Source organism: Myotis daubentonii, chromosome 4 (genome assembly GCF_963259705.1).
Source record: "Myotis daubentonii chromosome 4, mMyoDau2.1, whole genome shotgun sequence".
NCBI classification, from domain to species: Eukaryota; Metazoa; Chordata; class Mammalia; order Chiroptera; family Vespertilionidae; genus Myotis; species Myotis daubentonii.
In genome coordinates this window covers 49,708,399-49,726,241 of record NC_081843.1, presented here as the reverse complement: position 1 = coordinate 49,726,241, position 17,843 = coordinate 49,708,399, and the positions used below count along the sequence as shown (strand labels likewise).

Genomic DNA, 17,843 nt, shown 5'->3' with positions numbered 1-17,843 from the left:
GGGAAGGGCATGAGTCAAGGAATGTGGCCGTCTCTGGAGCTGGACAGAAGGGATCCTGAAGAGCTGTGGATCTGTCTCCCTCTATCTGCATGGAGAGAGGTAAAGATGCCTGGCGAGGCCCTTGGCCCACATCCAGTGGGTGACTGAAGGGCACTCCTTCTTTTTCCTGTTCTGAGCACTTGCTGGGATCGTGATGGGAGGTGTGCTGGGTCCCCAACTCCACTCAGTGATTCAGTGGCTCATGAAGGGCCTGGGCATATGTCCTTTGAAAGAGCTTCCCAATGATTCTGACACACATGTTGAGAACCACCCCAAGACAGGCGAGTGAAGTCGCCTGTTCTCTGGCACTCTTACTCATGTCCAAGTCTCTCTGGTGTCACACTCAAACAAATAAAACAAGTCAGCTGTGTCAGGAACATTTACTGCTCAACAAATATCTACCTGTCCTCCACCCCATTTCTCAGTCCCTCTATGGCTAAAGTGGAGCACCTGCCTAATTCTGGCCAACAGGCCATGGGAGGGAGAATTTAGTGCAGGATGAGTCCATTTAAGTAATGTTTTAGGTGATGGGTTGCCATCAGCCTATGATCCTGAGTGAATATATGGGGCAGAGCAGTGCCCTCATCCCCAAACCTGCACTGGATATGTAATGCGAGTAAGAAACAAGCTCTTCTGGTATGCTATTCCACTGAAATTTGGGGGTTCATTTGTTACTGCTGTATAACCTATTCTTATCACCACTAATAAACCAGCCATACAAAGGAAGAGCCACCTGACACCCCACATTCAGGTTGGAAGAAGAGCACTGGAGCCAGACCCCCTCCTCGAAGCCCCTCCTACAGGGCCTGATCAGGTCCGGAAGTGTTGAAACAGGGTTTATTTTTTACAAATCTTTTTGTAAATTTAAACTTAGCTAATATTAGTATCCTCTCCCTTGTCATATAAAGAAACTTCTAAGAAGAGACAAATAAAATATGACAAAGTTCCATCCAGAACAAAAGAGAAGAGTGTGTTTACATATAAACATAAAGTTGTTAAAGCCAGGAGATAGAGACTATCTCTACTTTATTTTTTGTTTCTTTAATTTGAAAATTAAAAAAGAAAGCTATGCCAGCCAGTATTTTCACTGCCTAGATGTAGTCTCTCTTAGTATTTTGGCATTTTAGTGTCCCTTCTATTTCTATGTTTAAACTTCTGTATAATAAAAATTATACAACTAAAAGAATAAATTCATTTCAAAAAGAAACTAGTACACTAGAAAAGTTCAAGTAACACTTGACTTATATCCTGTAACTCCTTATGGCTATTATGAGACCTGGTGTACAATGCTCTGGTCTATTTAAAATATTTTTACATATACACATATATAGTTGATAAATTTACACAAGTTCATAGTAATATAAAGTATAGTTTCAAAGTCCTGCTTTTTTTGTATGCAGACACTGTGGTCAAGAAAGGTGTCATGGAAGGGAAGGCAGAGTTGGAAGAGTTCAGATGGGACCTAAGACCAAATAAGGTAAAACAAAGATGAGTCTTTATCTGACCTACATGAGGCCACACAATTTCACTTCCAGACATCTCTCCACTGTCACTGATTTTCAGTAAAAAATATCAAAGAGTACTGACTTAGCCTATAACTATATCTATAACTAAAGGAGACAATTCAAAGTGAAAGGCTGCTTCAGAGACAGACCATGCTCTGGACACCTCCGTATGTTACCCTAAATCTTATTTCCCAGTAGGGATGGGCAGCCTAATACTAAGTATGTTACGAACTAATTAGTAGAAAGAAGTACATAATAAAATACACGATCAACCATTAAGGTAATTACTCTTTCTAAGCAGGCCCATTTGGTTTAATTTGGGGTCCTCTTTTCAACTCCTTCAAGCGTGACCATTGATCGACAGGTGCCCTTGGAGATAACATGGGTAAATACGAAGGTGGATTTGATTTAGTGTTTAGGACCAGTTCAGTATCTGGAAACTGGTACCAATGGATTCATAACTGATGGCTCTGGGGGAGGACCTTGGGGACATGGAAGAGGATGCTCTGTAAATTCCCATGGTCAGCGAGTTCATGGGGCAAGTGCTAGACCAACACCCCACCCCAACAAATCTCTGTGATATCTCCTGTGTGAAATGACTATGGGCAGACACGGTGGAGCTCTGTCATAATCACACACTTAAAGGTGGCCCAAAGGATAGAGGCCTGATCTCCCTAAAAGAGAAGGAGCTGCATGTTGAGTTCCCCCACATGGCCAATGGCTCAATCAGTCACACCTACAGAATGAAACGCTAATAAAAATGTTAAATACTGAAGCTTGGATGAACCTCCCTGGTTGGCAATGCTCTGTGTTGTCACACGTCCCAGCCAACAGGAGGAAAGGCCGTCCTGGACTCCACAGGGAGAGGACAACCGGGAGCTTTGCGCTTACCCCTTTCAGACTTCACAGAAGCGTCTCTTTCTTTGCTGGTTCTGATTTGTATCTTTTTGCTGTCATAAAACGATAATCATAATTTTTTAAAAATGGCCGAAAGAAATATATGAGAGGATTGTTACTTTGCAAAGCATAAGGGGGAAACGGGCCCTGAGGGTGACAATGCCTGCAGGAAATTTCTCTCTCCTGCCCTACGTCCTTCCTTTCATGCTTCTGTTCCCACCCCCACCCCACATGAGGCTACAGTACCAGAAATTTGGGGCCACTTTCTGTGAAGGAGGCCAGCTGAGAAGGAAGGAAATGGTACTGCAGCATTCTGAAAGATTACCTGTCCTTTTTCCGACCAAGGCGCCAAATGGCAGCCATTTAAAAACCTGGCTTTTCAATTATACAACTGATTGAATGCTGAATCCTTAAGAAGTGAATTTTCTTTACTTTTTTAAATACCTTTCTATTATTTCTAAGCAAAATAAAAGTTTGTCTGAAGGTTTCCCAATTGACAAAAGTCACATAATTTAATGTAAAATATAAAACCCAATGTGTCTATCGTTAATAAATTCCATGTCTCTATGCTTCCCCACCGCCCCCCTTCCCCCCCCAAAAACCCCCACCTGGATTTGGGAGCCCTCATTTATATTTTAAAAGACTTTAGCTGAACAGGGTGATCATTTTATTACATGGGTCCTATGAACACAGAACAATGAAATCCCTTCATAAATGTAACACTGCATTTAGGGACCAAGAGTGACTGGATTGGAAAAGGGACACTTGTTACCTTCTTAACATTGATGGAAATACTGCCCTACCTCCTCCTGAGGCAAGTTAATTAACACTAAGGGTTTTAAGGACATTTTGAGGGAGAATGCACAAAATTGAGAAAGGGAAACTTCAGATTAGGGTGCCTTTTATTTGATTCAAAACCGTGTGTCTTCTAGTCTCTTGAATTTACTGTGGTGATGACCAGAGAGCCCAAGCAGAAGCCAGACCCCAGGGGTGAAAATACCCAGGAAGGGCGCAGGATGCAAGGAATAAACTCTACTCCTACCACCTTACGTCACGAACTTGCAGAACTTTATGAAGAATTTGTATAAAATCTCAGAACTTGTGTGGCCCACTTTTGATTCAGGTCTATCATTCAATGGGTCACATAAGCCTGTGGTCACATCCAGCTTGCTTTACCAAACTATCTGGGGAAAGCACTGATCATTTTGGGACATGGCAGGTGACCTAAACAATTAGGTAAAAAATGCAAATAGTGTGGGGAAGCTGGACCTGCCACCACAGGTCCTTCCAATAAGCTCCAGGACACCCTCCGTGTCCACCCTCCCGACCACTGGACATACACCATCGTAATGAGCTGTTTACTTGCCTGTCTCCCCCAAATCTTTCAAACCAGGGACTGTGTCCTATTCGCCCCTGTAACCCCTCGGCTGGCACAGAGGAGACGACCAATCACATTTATGAAATGAATAAACAAATGAATGAAGAGCAAAATGCTTCCTTTCTATAGTAATTAATTCTACCTCACCTAAATTAAGTCTGTTTCTTTAAGTGTGAGGAAATGAATGGGTATAGTACAGAGCATGCAGATATAAATGATTATCTCATTTAATAATGAGCTGCGGCCAATAATAAAAATTGCCTGCTGTCTGCTCTGCCAAGTAGCCCTATCTGTTAACTAACATTAAAGATCTAATTTACTTCAATCTTGAACAAGCTCAGAAAATCTACTGAGAGCACTTTGTTTAATTACAGTCAGGGGGCAAGCACCAATCCTATTGATCTGGTCAGTTCAAATTCTATACAATCAATGTGGGTAGTGAAAAAAAAAAGTGACCCCAACTGCTTTTCAGGCAGCTTTGATGAACTGTGGATTGGGAGGTGCCATAAAGGCAGCAAAGGCAAGCCAGCCACGTACCATGTGGTATCGCAAGGAGGGCAATGAAAGCATACCTCAGACGCTCCACAGAGCTGCACATGATGAAGAACAGGAGACAACCCACCACAAGAAACAGATTCCTCCTCGGGGAAATGAGACGTAACGAGTGGTGGTGAGTGGAAGTCGTGCAGCACTGAAGGCTAGTAAACTGGCATTCAAAGGCATCTAGCAAATTCTATGAGGCCCACAACTGTCTTGAAATAAAAGGAAATAGATCCAACCCATGGGTATGTATACAAATTCCTGAGGGCATTTCTAGTTGAGGAAAAGGTACAAGTTCCTCGACACATTTTTATTTGGAGGCAACTGAAATATAAATTACATACATTCAATATAAAACCATATTAAAAGACAGAAAAATATGAAAAACACCACACAGTCACTGCAAAACTTAAATGACTGTTTAAGTATGATCAGAAGCGAGGTTAAGCACATTATGAGTATTAACTAATTTCCCTGCGTCGGGTATTAGCATTATCCCCACTTCACGGCAGAGTAAACCACGGCACAGAGAAGTTAGGTAACTTGTCACAGACTCATGGTGACTTGGTAGGTCAGGCTGTGACCTGAGGTGGTCAGGCTCCAGACCTGGCACAGAGCATCCAAACGATGCAGTTCTGAGGACTAACCTCCAGAGTTGGGGAAAATACTTGAAGAAGGGGACTGGCTTTTTATCTTTTGCTGGTCACAATCCAGGGCTCTCCTGTGCTTTAGTAATTCAAGTTAGAGGAGGGAATTTATTCTAAACCACAATATGTAATTACACCCAGGACCAACATTTCCTTCACAAAACATGCACCATCAGAATGCACATGCTAAGAGCAAGCACACCTAATTAGGGCATTAGTCATGATCATCAGGGAGCTCAGCCCAGGAAATTACAGGTGGTGGGGGCCTTCGCACGGAGGAAATGTCATCAGCTGGCCCAGATAAAGTCTTTGCTGACGGGGGTGATTTACACCTGCTGATGCAAGGATGAAGAATGGTATCTGATACAGCTGGGTACTGGAAACAAGCTTATTATGCACATGAGTTCAGACAAAATGATGTTCAGATCTGAGCGGCAGGGATGCTGGCCTTTTAATTATAACATTAGCCACAAGTGAGGAAAAGAGCTGATAACGTTCACAAATAGTAATTTCTTCCACACTCAAACGTACACGTGGATTAAAAACAGAATGAGTTATACATGCTGACCTTTTGGAAGAACAAGGTATTTCCAAGATGTTCTTTAGAAGTCAGGGGGAGAGAGAGAACAATTACTAGATGTCTTCCTTCCCCCCCCCCCCCATCTAATTCAACTTAATCTGTGTGCAAAATTTCCAGTTAGAGCAAAACTAGAAAGCAAACTTCTACTATCGCCAAGATTGAGAGAAAAGGGGTCTCGTAATTCAAAGTGGAGTTCAGGGGGAATTGCTTCTGATTGAAGAATTCCTTGCTTCACTGCCAGTCGATTCACAGATCAAATTCACAGCCACACAAAGAAGTATTTGTGGGTTCTTGAGGAAAAAAACCCCTCCATCTTCGGAAAACTGAGTGCTTTTTACAATTCTGCCAAACATTTCTATCCTAAAACATCAGCGTCTTTAGGAATGGATATATTTCCTACACAGAGTGATTTGCAAACTGCTTCAGGCCATAGAGCCACGGGTACATGGGGGTGAATACCAGGAATTACACACACATATACACATACACAAAACACACATATAGACACAGCTATACATACATATGATTATTTTAACCTTAATAAGTCTGCACTAAAAGAGTTGACATTTGTCATTAGATTCACTGATAAGTGAGAGCACCTGCTATAAATTTAAAGCATGTTAGAAAAGACTGCAAAGGGGAAAAGTCTATATCAGTGGCTCTCAACCTTGGCTGCACTTTAGGATCACCTGGGAATCTTTTTAAAATCCTGATTTCTGGGCCTCATCCTCCGGAAATTCTGTTTCTTTGTTATGGGGTGGGGCCACAACATTAGTAACAGAGAAACAGAATTTCCGGAGGATGAGGCCCAGAAATCAGGATTTTAAAAGGAGTCCCAGGTGATTCTAATGTGCAGCCAAGGTTGAGAACCACTGGTCTATATATTTTTGCAAATTATAAAATAGTATTAGTTAACTTAAAAGAAGAACATTTTAATGTAGCTGGGGGCAGACGTGCACACCCGGGAGAATGGGTTGAGAATCACTAATATAATTTTACCATCCACTTAGATTTGCAATTCTGGAGAATAGTGTTTTTTTTTTTTTTAAATCTGTTCGCCACACCTCAGCACTTTTAAATGATTTTCCTTTCAAGAATCTCTTAAAGAAAGAAAAACTGACTTCATAACCAGAAAGGGACAGCGATTCCAAAGGCTTTAAACGCCCCAGAATTCCCGGGGCTGCCCTGGGCTCCGCACGCTGGCTTCTCTGGCCCACACCCGCGGAAGAGGCCGGGCCCGTGGACTCGGCATGCTCACCCTCCTCCGGAGCCGGTCCCGCTCCTCCCGGATGGCGTTCATGGTGGCCTTGGTCCTGTTCAGCTCCTCCTCTTTGCTGCACAGCATGGCGGTCAGGCTCTCATTCTCTTCCCTCAGCCCAGCCAGCTCCTTCTCCCAGCGAGACCGCTCCTCAGCCAGGTTGGGATACAGATCCCGGCCGAGTACCCCCTCGATCTCCTCGACTGTCTAGAAAATACAGCCACAAAAACAAGCCAGGTGAGTGACTGGGAGAAAGCGGACGGGAAGAAACATGCTGGACGGAGCGAGTGTCCACAGAGGAGGGAGGGGGTTCTACAGCCTCCTCACTGTCAAGTGTCATCATGATCAGTGACACCCCCAAATCATCCTCTCCCTATTCTCAAACCAGATTCTGTTGCTTGCTTGGGTCCTAGTCTGTGTTACCCAGCAGTCCCCGGAGTAAGAAAAACACAGTCCCTCCCTGGCACTAACTGTCCACAATGTTTATCTCCTTCGTCCACGTTCCAGAGCTGGTGACTACGCACCAGCAGACAGCAAGCCAGTTAGCGATCCCGACAATGCAAACGTGAAGTTGCCAACTGCACACAAAATCTAACTTGCGGTTTCCTGAATTACAGGCCTCCCCTGTTCCAACTTGGCAACGAGAGGCCACATTGCCGTTCCCAGCTTTAGTGTCACAGCAGAACTGAGAGGGTGTGAATGAGGTTCAGTCCCAAGATGCCCAAGCCGAAAATAAACCTGTGACACAGAAACGAGGAAGCTCATTGTGGAGGTCTCTAAGACAGCAGGGATTTAATTAATGAATAAGACAGCTGTGAACTAAGAAGAGCAGAATCTTAATAGCACTTGGAGACTTTTTAAATAATCCATTTAAAACACAGTATTAATGGAGAAAGAACGTGCAGAAAACTGGGAAAAAAGGGAAGAGCTCATTCTGGTGGCTTTCAGAAGCCATTCATTCACATTTCTTGTCGCCTGGAAAAGGAAGCAGCAGCCAAATGACATGAGAGAGGAGGGAGGATTCCCAGGTCGGAGTAGAAGGCAGTGAAGAGAGGTGATGAGAAACAGGTCTCGAAAACAAAACAAAAAAACAACAAAAGGGGAGGTCACTCATGGCTGCTCACACTGGTTTCCCCATCGCACTGCCACTTCCCCTGTGTTGTGCATCGTCCGTCCTTCCTCTCACATCTGAGGCCTGCTCTGTCCCTTGCTGGCTGGCAGAAGTCCTTGTCTTCTCCTTCCCTCCCAAAGCCGAGGCTGGGGCTAGGACCCAAGTTGACGTTAAAATTAAATATAGGGCCTGGGAGACTCCAGACAAAGAAACAACAGTGGTTGCTTCTCCAAACCACATCACTGATATATTAATAATTGAGATGAATAAAGATGGAAAACCAGCGGCGTTATTAATATGAATCACGGTTCACCTTGCGACACCACAGCTCTTTCGTAACATCCAGGGTTTCTGTTGATAGACGCTTGGGCCTAGAGTGCGAAGGCATTTTTTCCCCCCAAGTAACACATCCCATTTTCCCTTTCCATTGGCCCCTCTGACGTTTCAGCATCGATCACTATGCCTAGGGCACTAAGCTAGGGTGAAGTGATATAAAGACCCCAGAGGCCCAGTGTCAACAAGACCTGACGTTCCCATTGTTCACGATGAGTCTGTGCAGATGCAGCAAATTCCTCTCTTTTCATTCTCCTTTGGAGGTAAGATGAATGGATGTGGAAGGCGTGGCTGAGACCCAGTGCTCAGGATCCAGGACTCACTGAGGCCTGGAACTTCCCCCTTATTAGCACCGTGAATTGATTAACTCCTGAAATAATATTCTAGGGGCCATGAAGCATTAATAAAACTTCCAAGTTAATCTTTGGGCTACATGATGAACCATACCAAAATGAGGTGGTTCGATACTAGCAGTCTAAGAGTTTCCAAGCAAATTGTCATTTTTGCTGCGAAGTCAGTGATCCTGACTGCTGACACAATGACTTTTTCTAGTGCAATTCAGCCCAACAAAAATGTATAGGGCTCCGGCTTCTATCTGGTGGCCCAATCTATGAGTATGGCTTTCTCAGAAACACTCATTCCTCACAGGAATTTGAGAAAACCACACTTCAAAAGAGAGGGATCTGATCATTTCCCCCCTACGATCGCCAAGAGCCACACAGAGGGTGGGGAGGGTTTACCTTAATAGCCAAGTCGCAGTGCTCGCTGGCCGTGGTGAGCTGCTCGATGTGCCTGTCCACCTCGGCCACGGACAGGCTGCAGCTGCTCTTCTTCCTGCAGCAGACGACGTTCTCCAGCCCCGTCAGCACCCGCTGCAGCTCCGAGTTCAGGTCACTGCAGTTATCTGAGAGTGAACGTGGGCAGAATGAGTGAAGCAGGCAGGTGGGCAGCGAATGCTCTTCATTTCGTTCACCATGAAAAACCCATCCTAGTAAAATGAAATGGCAATAGAGCTTGAAATTTCAAAGTTTAACTCTGGGCAGCCGAATCCCAGCCTGCTGGCATCCTGAGGCTTGGAGGCAATGTAAAACCTTTGCTAAGGGGTTGCAGACTTCAGTCCTTTTCTACTTAGCCACGCCAAGCTGATCCTCTCGTCTTTCACCTGAGGGCAGCCCCAACTTGAGGTTCTTTAATAAGAACAAAGAAGTGTCTTTAATAAGAACAAAGGGGCTGGTGGGGCCTCATAAGCCGTCTGGCCTACCTTCCTGCTCAGCCATTCAGACAAACACTGGCTCCAGAAAGAGTGTCCGCAAAAAAAAAGATATCATAATATTACTGGAGAAACAAGACAAAACCCCCCAGAGTTAGCAGAGACACTAGACATTTTAAAACATGGAAACTGTGTAAGACCCAGCCCTTGCCCTCAATGAGCTTATAATTAGGACACGTGGCTGTCCTGGTCACTGTTCCCTGTCTGGGCCCTCACAGGAGGACAAAGTGGATAAGCTGCAGGAGCGAGTTGTCTGGGTCCCCTGACTGTGGTCACACAGCCCCAATCACTCACCACCAGTCACCCTAGCACCAGCGCTGCTCAACACAGGGTGGGACGCTCTTTCAGAGTCTGTGGCGTATTCGTCTAAACACAGACTTAGAACAAACGCTCAGTTCCTTCCCGTGGCCTACAGCCCCCTGCACAGTCTGGCCCCTACCAACACTAAAGGCGGAGGCAGTTGGGGACTGTACAAAAGGTCAGAGGTGTATGTTACGGAATCAGAAGAGCAATAGAGGCTGAGACAAGGGACTAAGTGGGTCCTAGGATGAACCAAAGGTGTCTCATGTATAAATCAAAATCGTAATGAGTTATCACCTCACTCCTCAGGATGGACACTATATACGAACAACAGAAAACAACAAGCGTTGGCAGGGCTGTGGAGAAGTTAGAACCCTGTGCCCTGCTGGTGGGAATGTAAAATGGTGCAACCGCTGTGAAAAACAGTATGGCAGTTACTCAGAAATTAAAAACAGAACTCCCATATTACGTAGCAATCCCATTTCTGAGTATATACCCAAAAGAATGGAAAGTAGAAGTGAAAAAGATAGGTGTACACCCTTGTTTATAGCAGCAGTGTTTACAATAGCCAAAAAGGTGGAAAGAACTCAAATGCTCATCGACGGATGGACAAACAAAATGTGGCATATGCACACCATGGGGCATTACTCAGCCTTCCCAAGGAAGGCAATTCAGACAGCCTGCAACATGGATGGACCTTAAAGACACTGGCCTCAGTGAAACAAGCCCGTCACAAAAGGACAAACACTGTGTGATCCCACTTACACGAGGTTCTTGGGGTAGGCAGATTCAGAGGCAGAAAGTAGAACAGAGGTCCCAGGGGCTGGGGGAGTGGGGCAATGTGGCTTAATGGATACAGAGTTTGTTTGGGAGGATGAGACAGTTCTAGAAACGGATAGTAGGGATGGGTGCACAATTCTGTGAACGCACGTATCGCCACTGAACTGCACACCTGCCCTGGAACGCTGAGCAGACCCCCTGGCTGTGCTGTGCTTTAGGCAAGAAAGGTAACGGCTCGGCTCCACGTCCACGAGACAAAGAGGAGGCCATCTGTATCGAATACACATTCTCCCAACAGAGGTTCTTCGTATCTTCCCACAGAAGAATGTGAGGTTGCGTAGAGCAAACAAAAGGGGAAACACAGTGATTAGGGCCAGGGAGAGGCTGAGGAAGCCAATAAAAGTGAGCAGCTGTTGGGCTGACTACTCTGCTTCACCATCACACAAGCGTCCTGGCAGCCAGAGCAACAATGAATGATCTCCTGTCAGGGAGGAGGAAGCGTTCCAGCTTCACAAGGGAGACTATGTGTTTTCAGCAATAGATGCTACTAGAATTCAGGTCCATGGACTTCATGTGTGGCATGAAGCGATGTGATGGCCAGTCTCCTCAGCCAGTTTCACACATATGCAGATTTCAAAGGCTTTCTTCTTATACACGCCTTCAATTAAAATTAAGCTGTCGACCATTAAAGTACAATGCAAAGGGAGTCCTGGGAAGGACTAAGCTGACAGTCTTGGCATTCTGCCTCCCAGTTGTCTAATTGGCTGCAAAGATGAAAGAGAGCGCACAGAAGAATAAATGGAATGGACATCTCCCTTTGACCAAGGGATGCAAATGAGCCACCTGCAGCAAAGATGTTTCGTGTGGAGGGCAGGGTTTGATGGCTGGCACAGCCTTTTTTGTTTTTTAAACAACTTTTAAATTAATTGCCAACATTTAAAAACCATTAGAAGTTATGACTATTCTTGTAAAATTAGAAGGTCTGGCCACATTGGGCCCCACTCGGCACACAACAATCTGCAGCATGGCCAGCTGCTGGCCCCGTTGGACGCGGCATGGCCACAGCGCCCATGGCTCTGCCCACCTCCCAGGCCTGCCCACCGCCCAGGCCTGCCCCTGCTGTCCTTCCTAAAGGTAACTTTTCCCAGCTAGACTTCTGCAGCAGCTGCAGAAAAGACAGCTCAGGTTACATTCTTCTGGAGAACTCAGAGCCTTAGGCTTTCCTGTTGCCGTTTGAGGGAAGACCCAAGTTACTTCGGAAATGTACTTGGCTATGAAAACGAAGCCTAACCAGCTTTCTTGCTCACTGAAGCACATACTGGTGGGCTGGTTTCCTTATTTCCCCTGACCAAGTATCATGGAATCTAAAACATACCATGGGGCATACCACACCCTGCTAATAAGCTTTCAATTAAGGTGGATCCTCAAGGCGGAGGCCCTTCTCCTGAAGTTAGAGGTACTAGGCACAGTGCACTCAGCCAGCCTGAGAAAGGGAAGTGGCTGGGGGCCTGCTGTGAATGGTCCTCGCACCTGATCTGTGTGGGGAGCAGCAGATCAAGCCGTAACCCTGACCCCCACTGCCTTCTGAGGACCGACACTCGTCCCCACCTCTGTTCTGCCTGGGCACACGTCATGCCTTACAGAGCAAGGCAAGTGGGGGAGAGAGCTGCAGATGCCTTCAGCTTCAGCACCGACGTTCTGCTAGGAAGCAGGTCTGATGTCCTAGGGATGGAACAGCTCCGAGCCCGTTGTGGCTCTAAGGCTTAACCAGGCAGACTGGTGCTTTCCTTTCAGCAGTCCTCTCTCCTCTGCGTGCAGCCAGGCCCTCCCTAACTCCAGCAAGAAAAAAGCCAAACAACACAGAAAATGACAGGATAGTTGACTTCCAGGTCTGAACACAAGACGATGGGAAGGTCTACGAGGAAAGGAGGGAGTATCCACCGAGGTTACCCTGCGTGATGTACAAGCGTCTGTGTCTACCGAGGACAAGAGAGTAAGAACGATGTTGGTATAGTTTAAAAACACCTCGACATCACCAGTAGTGAACAAACTGACATATGACCCTCCTGCACCTTACTGTGTGTTGTGTCTTTTTTTTTAGGTGACGGATGTTAACTAAATTCACTGTGGTAACCATTTTATAATTATGCTGTCCACCTTAAACTTCAGTGTTGTATGTCAATTATATCTCAATAAAACTGGAAGAAAAAAGAGAGGAAGGCACAAGTGGGTAGGGATTCTAAACAGGAATGGGACAGGGGGCGGGGAAGGAGGGTGGTACTGAGGAAGAGTAGAGTCAGGCCCTCAGCTCTAGGAGAGGTGAGGATGGAGCAGAATACAGGGAGAGAGAGATAAAGGGGAAAGAAACTTTTCTAAGAACTTTATTAAAGGGCTTTTACTTATTATAGAAAATGAATGTTCATTCTAAATAAAATTCTAAGCAGAAAAGTTCAAAGAAGCAACTAAAAATGATCCATAATCCTTCAACCTCATTTTAAGCTCTTAGAATTTTATTTTCTACATCCTTTTCCATAAATACATAGATCATGCTCTACATAATATGTTTGGGTTTTTTTTCACAAATATTTCTTAAATTATTAATTTTATGACTATTAAATTTTCATTCTTTGGAAATACCATCATTTTTTTGGCATATCACAGACATATTTCCCTTAAATTCCTAGACATGAAATAAATGGGTCAAAAGATTATGAATATTGGCACATATTATCCTGTTGCTGGGAAAATATTATACATTTCCATTTGTGAATTGTGCAACTTACTTTCAAATGGTTTTGAAAAAGAATTTCTGAGTGTTGTGCACAATCATATGTGGTAAAATGTTAACAACTGGTGAATCTAGGCAAAGGATTTGGGGGGTTCGTTTGATCTTTTATGTAAGCTTGAAGTTTTTAAAAAATAAAAAGTTGAGGAGAAAACAAATACCTCAACATTCAAGGCAAGAATATGCTCAAGTCTAGTTTAACTCAGGGACCACTATGACGATCAACTCCTCAGTGCAGTTATGAGAACAGGAATGTCCCCTGAAAGCACCAGGCCACACCCATTTATCCCCGAGCACACAGGCTCGGGCCAGGGTGATGGTGCCAAGAAGAGTGAGCTGGCACCGCGCCAGGCCCCACCAGGCCCCAACCTCACCGGGAAGAAGAACCTATTCTGTTTCTTTCCCAAAGAAAACGAGGTTGCATTTTCAAGACTTCTATTTCAGCCAGATCGTATGGGTCTGAGATTTGTTTTCATTTTTGCTGCTGTCACTGTGCAGTTTTGACAGTTTATCTCTCTACAACACTAAACTTGGTCGTAAGTATGGTGAAGGCGTAAGAAAGATAACCTAGCATCAACTGCCGGAAAACTGTCCTTCAGCCACGAGAACCCCCGTTGCTGGCTATGTCTTCAGGACCCCAGGCTCTAAGCTGCCCCAGCGCCCCACAGAACTCCCAGCCCCACCCGCCCACCCCGGCCTTTGCCGTGTAGAAGTCCTGGCAGTGGCTTCCACAGAGCAAGGCTCCAACGACACATATGTAGAAAAGTTCAAGTTCACACATAATCATTTTACTTATTTGCCTCCTAATCACCCGAACTGGCACAGCTGTAAGGATATGAGGAAACCTTCGTAGGCACGGAAGGGTGCAATTTGGCAAGCTCTGGAGAGCCTTAAAGATCATTCCGTACCCGTGCCTCTGCGAAGTTATCCTGAGGAAACAGAGGCACATTTAGAGGGGGAACCGCAGCCCCCTCACTGCGCCTCCTGACGCCGCCCCTGCCAGGTCTCGGCCTCACCGCTGACCGTTCTCCCGAAGCTCTCTAACCTCTGGGCCGAATGCGCCTCTCAGGGTCTGCATCTCCCATCTCAACGCCCAGCCCCTTTCCAGGCAGCCTCCCTCCCGCCCCGAGAGCACAGGAGGAGCACAGGAGGCCGGCAGCAGGAGGAGGAGGTGTGCTTCTGGCGCCTGTAACATCTTCCTCACTGACACCATGCTCCCCTCGGTGGCTGGGATGCAGTGACATGAGTGAGGCCCCAGGCTAACCGGGCTTTCAGAGGTCGTCTCAGAAGCCAACACCCCTTTTTTAGGAAACTTACGTCGAGTTTCAAACAACCAGAAAGTAATCCAACCTGAGAGGACAGTCTGTTTAGAAAATAAAGACTGCTTGTATTATCTTAGAAAAGGAGGTCGTGAGTGCCAATTATGGGACAAATGCCCATCTTGAACAAACGCCTTTCCATTTCTCTTACACCCCAGGTCTCTTTTGGGGACTGGAAATTATTAAACAGTCGAATTCGAGGGAGATATTCCACAGAAACACAAGGTGAAGGGGAACAATGACCTTTCCTGCTCTCGAGTTTGGTTACGCTCCGTGGGAAGCTCTGGAATGATCTTAGGCGGGCTCCTCAGTCGCTCGGCCCCGTGACCACGTGCAGGCAGCCTTACTGGACCAGGCTCAGACCCCTGGGAGGAAGCACGCAGAGAGCCTCCCGTGAGCCGGTGTCCGGAATTGCTAGGACGCCCCTGGGTTTGGTCTCAGGGGAACCAACCCTGCTGACCCCCGGGAGAAAGTAAGCTGCCTCGTCAAAGTAAGGAGAAAACAGGCCGCAGAGGGCCTGGCCTGTTACATCAATGAGCCGGGGTGTGATTTTCAGTCCCGTCTCACCTTTGCAACCTGTGTGCTGGTTCCTCAAAGTTCCAGAATCAGATTACAAACCATCTGATTCTCATTTAAAAATTCGTTGCTGGGCGCCCTAACCGGTTTGGCTCAGTGGATAGAGCGTCGGCCTGCAGACTGAAGGGTCCCAGGTACGATTCCGGTCAAGGGCATGTGCCTTGGTTGCAGGCACATCCCCAGTGGGGGGTGTGCAGGAGGCAGCTGATTGATGTTTCTCTCTCATCGAAGTTTCTGGCTATCCCTCTCTTACTCTCTGGAAAAAATCAATAAAATACATTTTTTAAAAAATTCGTTGCTGGGGGATGACCGACCACCTTGCCACCTCGTTCTAAGGGAGATGGAGTTTTCTCCAGACAGGCGGCCTTGCCTTTGTACACGCTCTCTCCACGTCTGCAGAAAGCGTGTGTTGGAGAAGGCAAGGCCGTCTTTCCCTTCTCCCCACTGGGAGTGGCTGCTTGACACTTTGGAACATTTTTTCCTGAAGCCATTAAGCCTCATCGCCATTAAAGCCAGGAAAAATCTGGCTTTAACGTTAAACATATTTCATAGTCAGAGCCGTGCCAAAGAACCAGGTTTCATGTGTAAATTCTTCCTTGGTTGTCCTCCAAAAACTACTCATAAGGAGGAAATCTCTATCTGAATGATCACACCAGCAAGCAAGCTTCCTTTTATCCCTACGGGTATAAAGAGTTCAGCATTGCTAGATTCCAGAAAAGTCATTTCTCACCTAAACCCAGCAGAGATCTCAAAATATTGGAGCAGAACCCACCACCGGCTGTGCGCAAAGACCCCCGGATCAGGGATTTTGTTAGTTTCACAAACAACTGCTCCTGACAAGCTCTGCTGTCCCATTGACAGAGTTGGGAAACAGCCTGCTAGCGAGGACACCGCACACGTGCTAACACCCATGATGCACTGAGCCATATGCCCACATCTGTGCTCTGCTCTATTGCGACACGCAGAATCACTTGGTGTAAGAGTGTTGTTTCAAGGATGGAGATCCGCAAAACCTCGATTAACAACAAACAGCCTGCTATTAGCCAGGTGCTGTGATCACACAGCTGCTCCCTAAATTCCCCCTCAGCGCTAGACCTCAAAGGGCTGCAGCCAGCGCAGCACACCACACCAGCCACGGGCACGGCTCGCTGTTTAAGCAGAGGCGTGTCAAAGCAAAGCCATCTGCAAAAACACAGCAGAAACAACTGCTTAGCTGTACGGCCTTGGGTAAGTGGCTTACCCCTCTGCACTCTGTTATCCCAACTTTATAAATCAGGAGCGTTACAAGCCCCCCATCCTCCAACTGTGAGGATGCATGTAAATGCTTGGCACAACACGAGTGAGCAAAGCACCCTAGCTGTTATAGCCAACTTCTCTTTTAATGAGAGCTCCTGGGCAAATTAAGAAAATAAACCCCCCCCCCGGCAATTCCTACCGCTGTTTTTGTGCATTTAATGACCTTTATTTTCCAAATAATTGTGCCACCAGGTTTGAATAGAGGTAATGCAATGTATTCTAAGATGCACTGTGGCCTTACTGGGACCTTTGTCCTTTACATGACTGCTCAGGGAAGTCAAAACACTTTCTAAATTGCTGGCTTACCCCCCCACCCCCTGCTCTGCCCCCCAGGCCCTGGGGGCAGTGCCTAGGAGCCAGCTTACTGAAGGGGCAGCCTTAGCTCTGATGGGTGTGGTTTAAAAACAAAAGAAAAGTGCTTTTTCAGTGAAGGGAATAGGTTTGACGTAGTCTTCAATGGAGATCAGCACAGATACCAAAGCAAACTGCATATAAAATCCAGCTCAAGGAAACCTCTGGGCTGCTAATGCATGTTTGCAGATACAGCAACCATAATGAAATGGCTGCTTTTTAATGATTTCCTATAATGGTGTTTATATATGGAAGCTTTTTTCCCGATTGAAGCAATTTAAGTGGAAAATGGCAGAGGAGTAAGAGGAGGCAAACGTCCAGCCCCGATGAACACGCAGGCACTGCGCTCTGCTGCAGCCTTAATGGGCCTCCTTGCCGTCCCCGGGGCCTTCCCTCCTTGGGGACCTGGCAGGGGTGGGCCCTGTGCCCACAGCCCTCGCCTCTGCCTCCTGCTGCTTGCTTGCATTGCCCCCACTTCACCCTCAGTTTGAATGTACCTTAAGTGCTACTCGTGCTCCAGTGCTCCCATCGCAGGGAGCCACTGGGGGCCTGTTCACCTTCTGTTGTGGTTCTTACCCCACTGCTGTTCATTCTCTGTTTCCCTGTCTACATCCCCAAGAATCATGAGCTCCAAGATGGCATTCACTGTTACTCAAATCTGTGGCTGCCTGCTGTGTGCCGGCACTGTATCATTGGTAAACAGGACAGCTGCCCACAGGGAGCCTGCAGTCTAGCAGGAGAGGCTGATAAAGGCTGGTGATACGGAACGAAGTCAATGCAGACACGTGACATCAGGCAGCACCAAGTGAGGGAGGCTGGTCAGGTTTGAGGGTCAGTGAGGTCAGAGGCTAAAAGAAAAACAGGGATACTGGGGAGGA

At 46.4% G+C, this 17,843-nt stretch overlaps 1 protein-coding gene across 3 annotated transcripts in view; it reads right to left on the bottom strand.

Annotated features, from left to right (window-relative positions):
- LOC132233355 (colorectal mutant cancer protein) overlaps positions 1-17,843 on the bottom strand; it is a 238,117-nt gene that overhangs the window by 51,489 nt on the left and 168,785 nt on the right. For 2 of the 3 annotated variants that reach the window (XM_059693891.1, XM_059693893.1), the window contains exons 5-6: positions 9,029-9,276; positions 6,845-7,051 (exon numbers count right to left, since the gene is read on the bottom strand). In XM_059693891.1, the coding sequence (XP_059549874.1) occupies positions 6,845-7,051; positions 9,029-9,276 (455 nt within the window). The remainder of the gene's footprint in view (positions 1-6,844; positions 7,052-9,028; positions 9,277-17,843) is intronic. The other variant, XM_059693892.1, reaches the window with a different exon arrangement.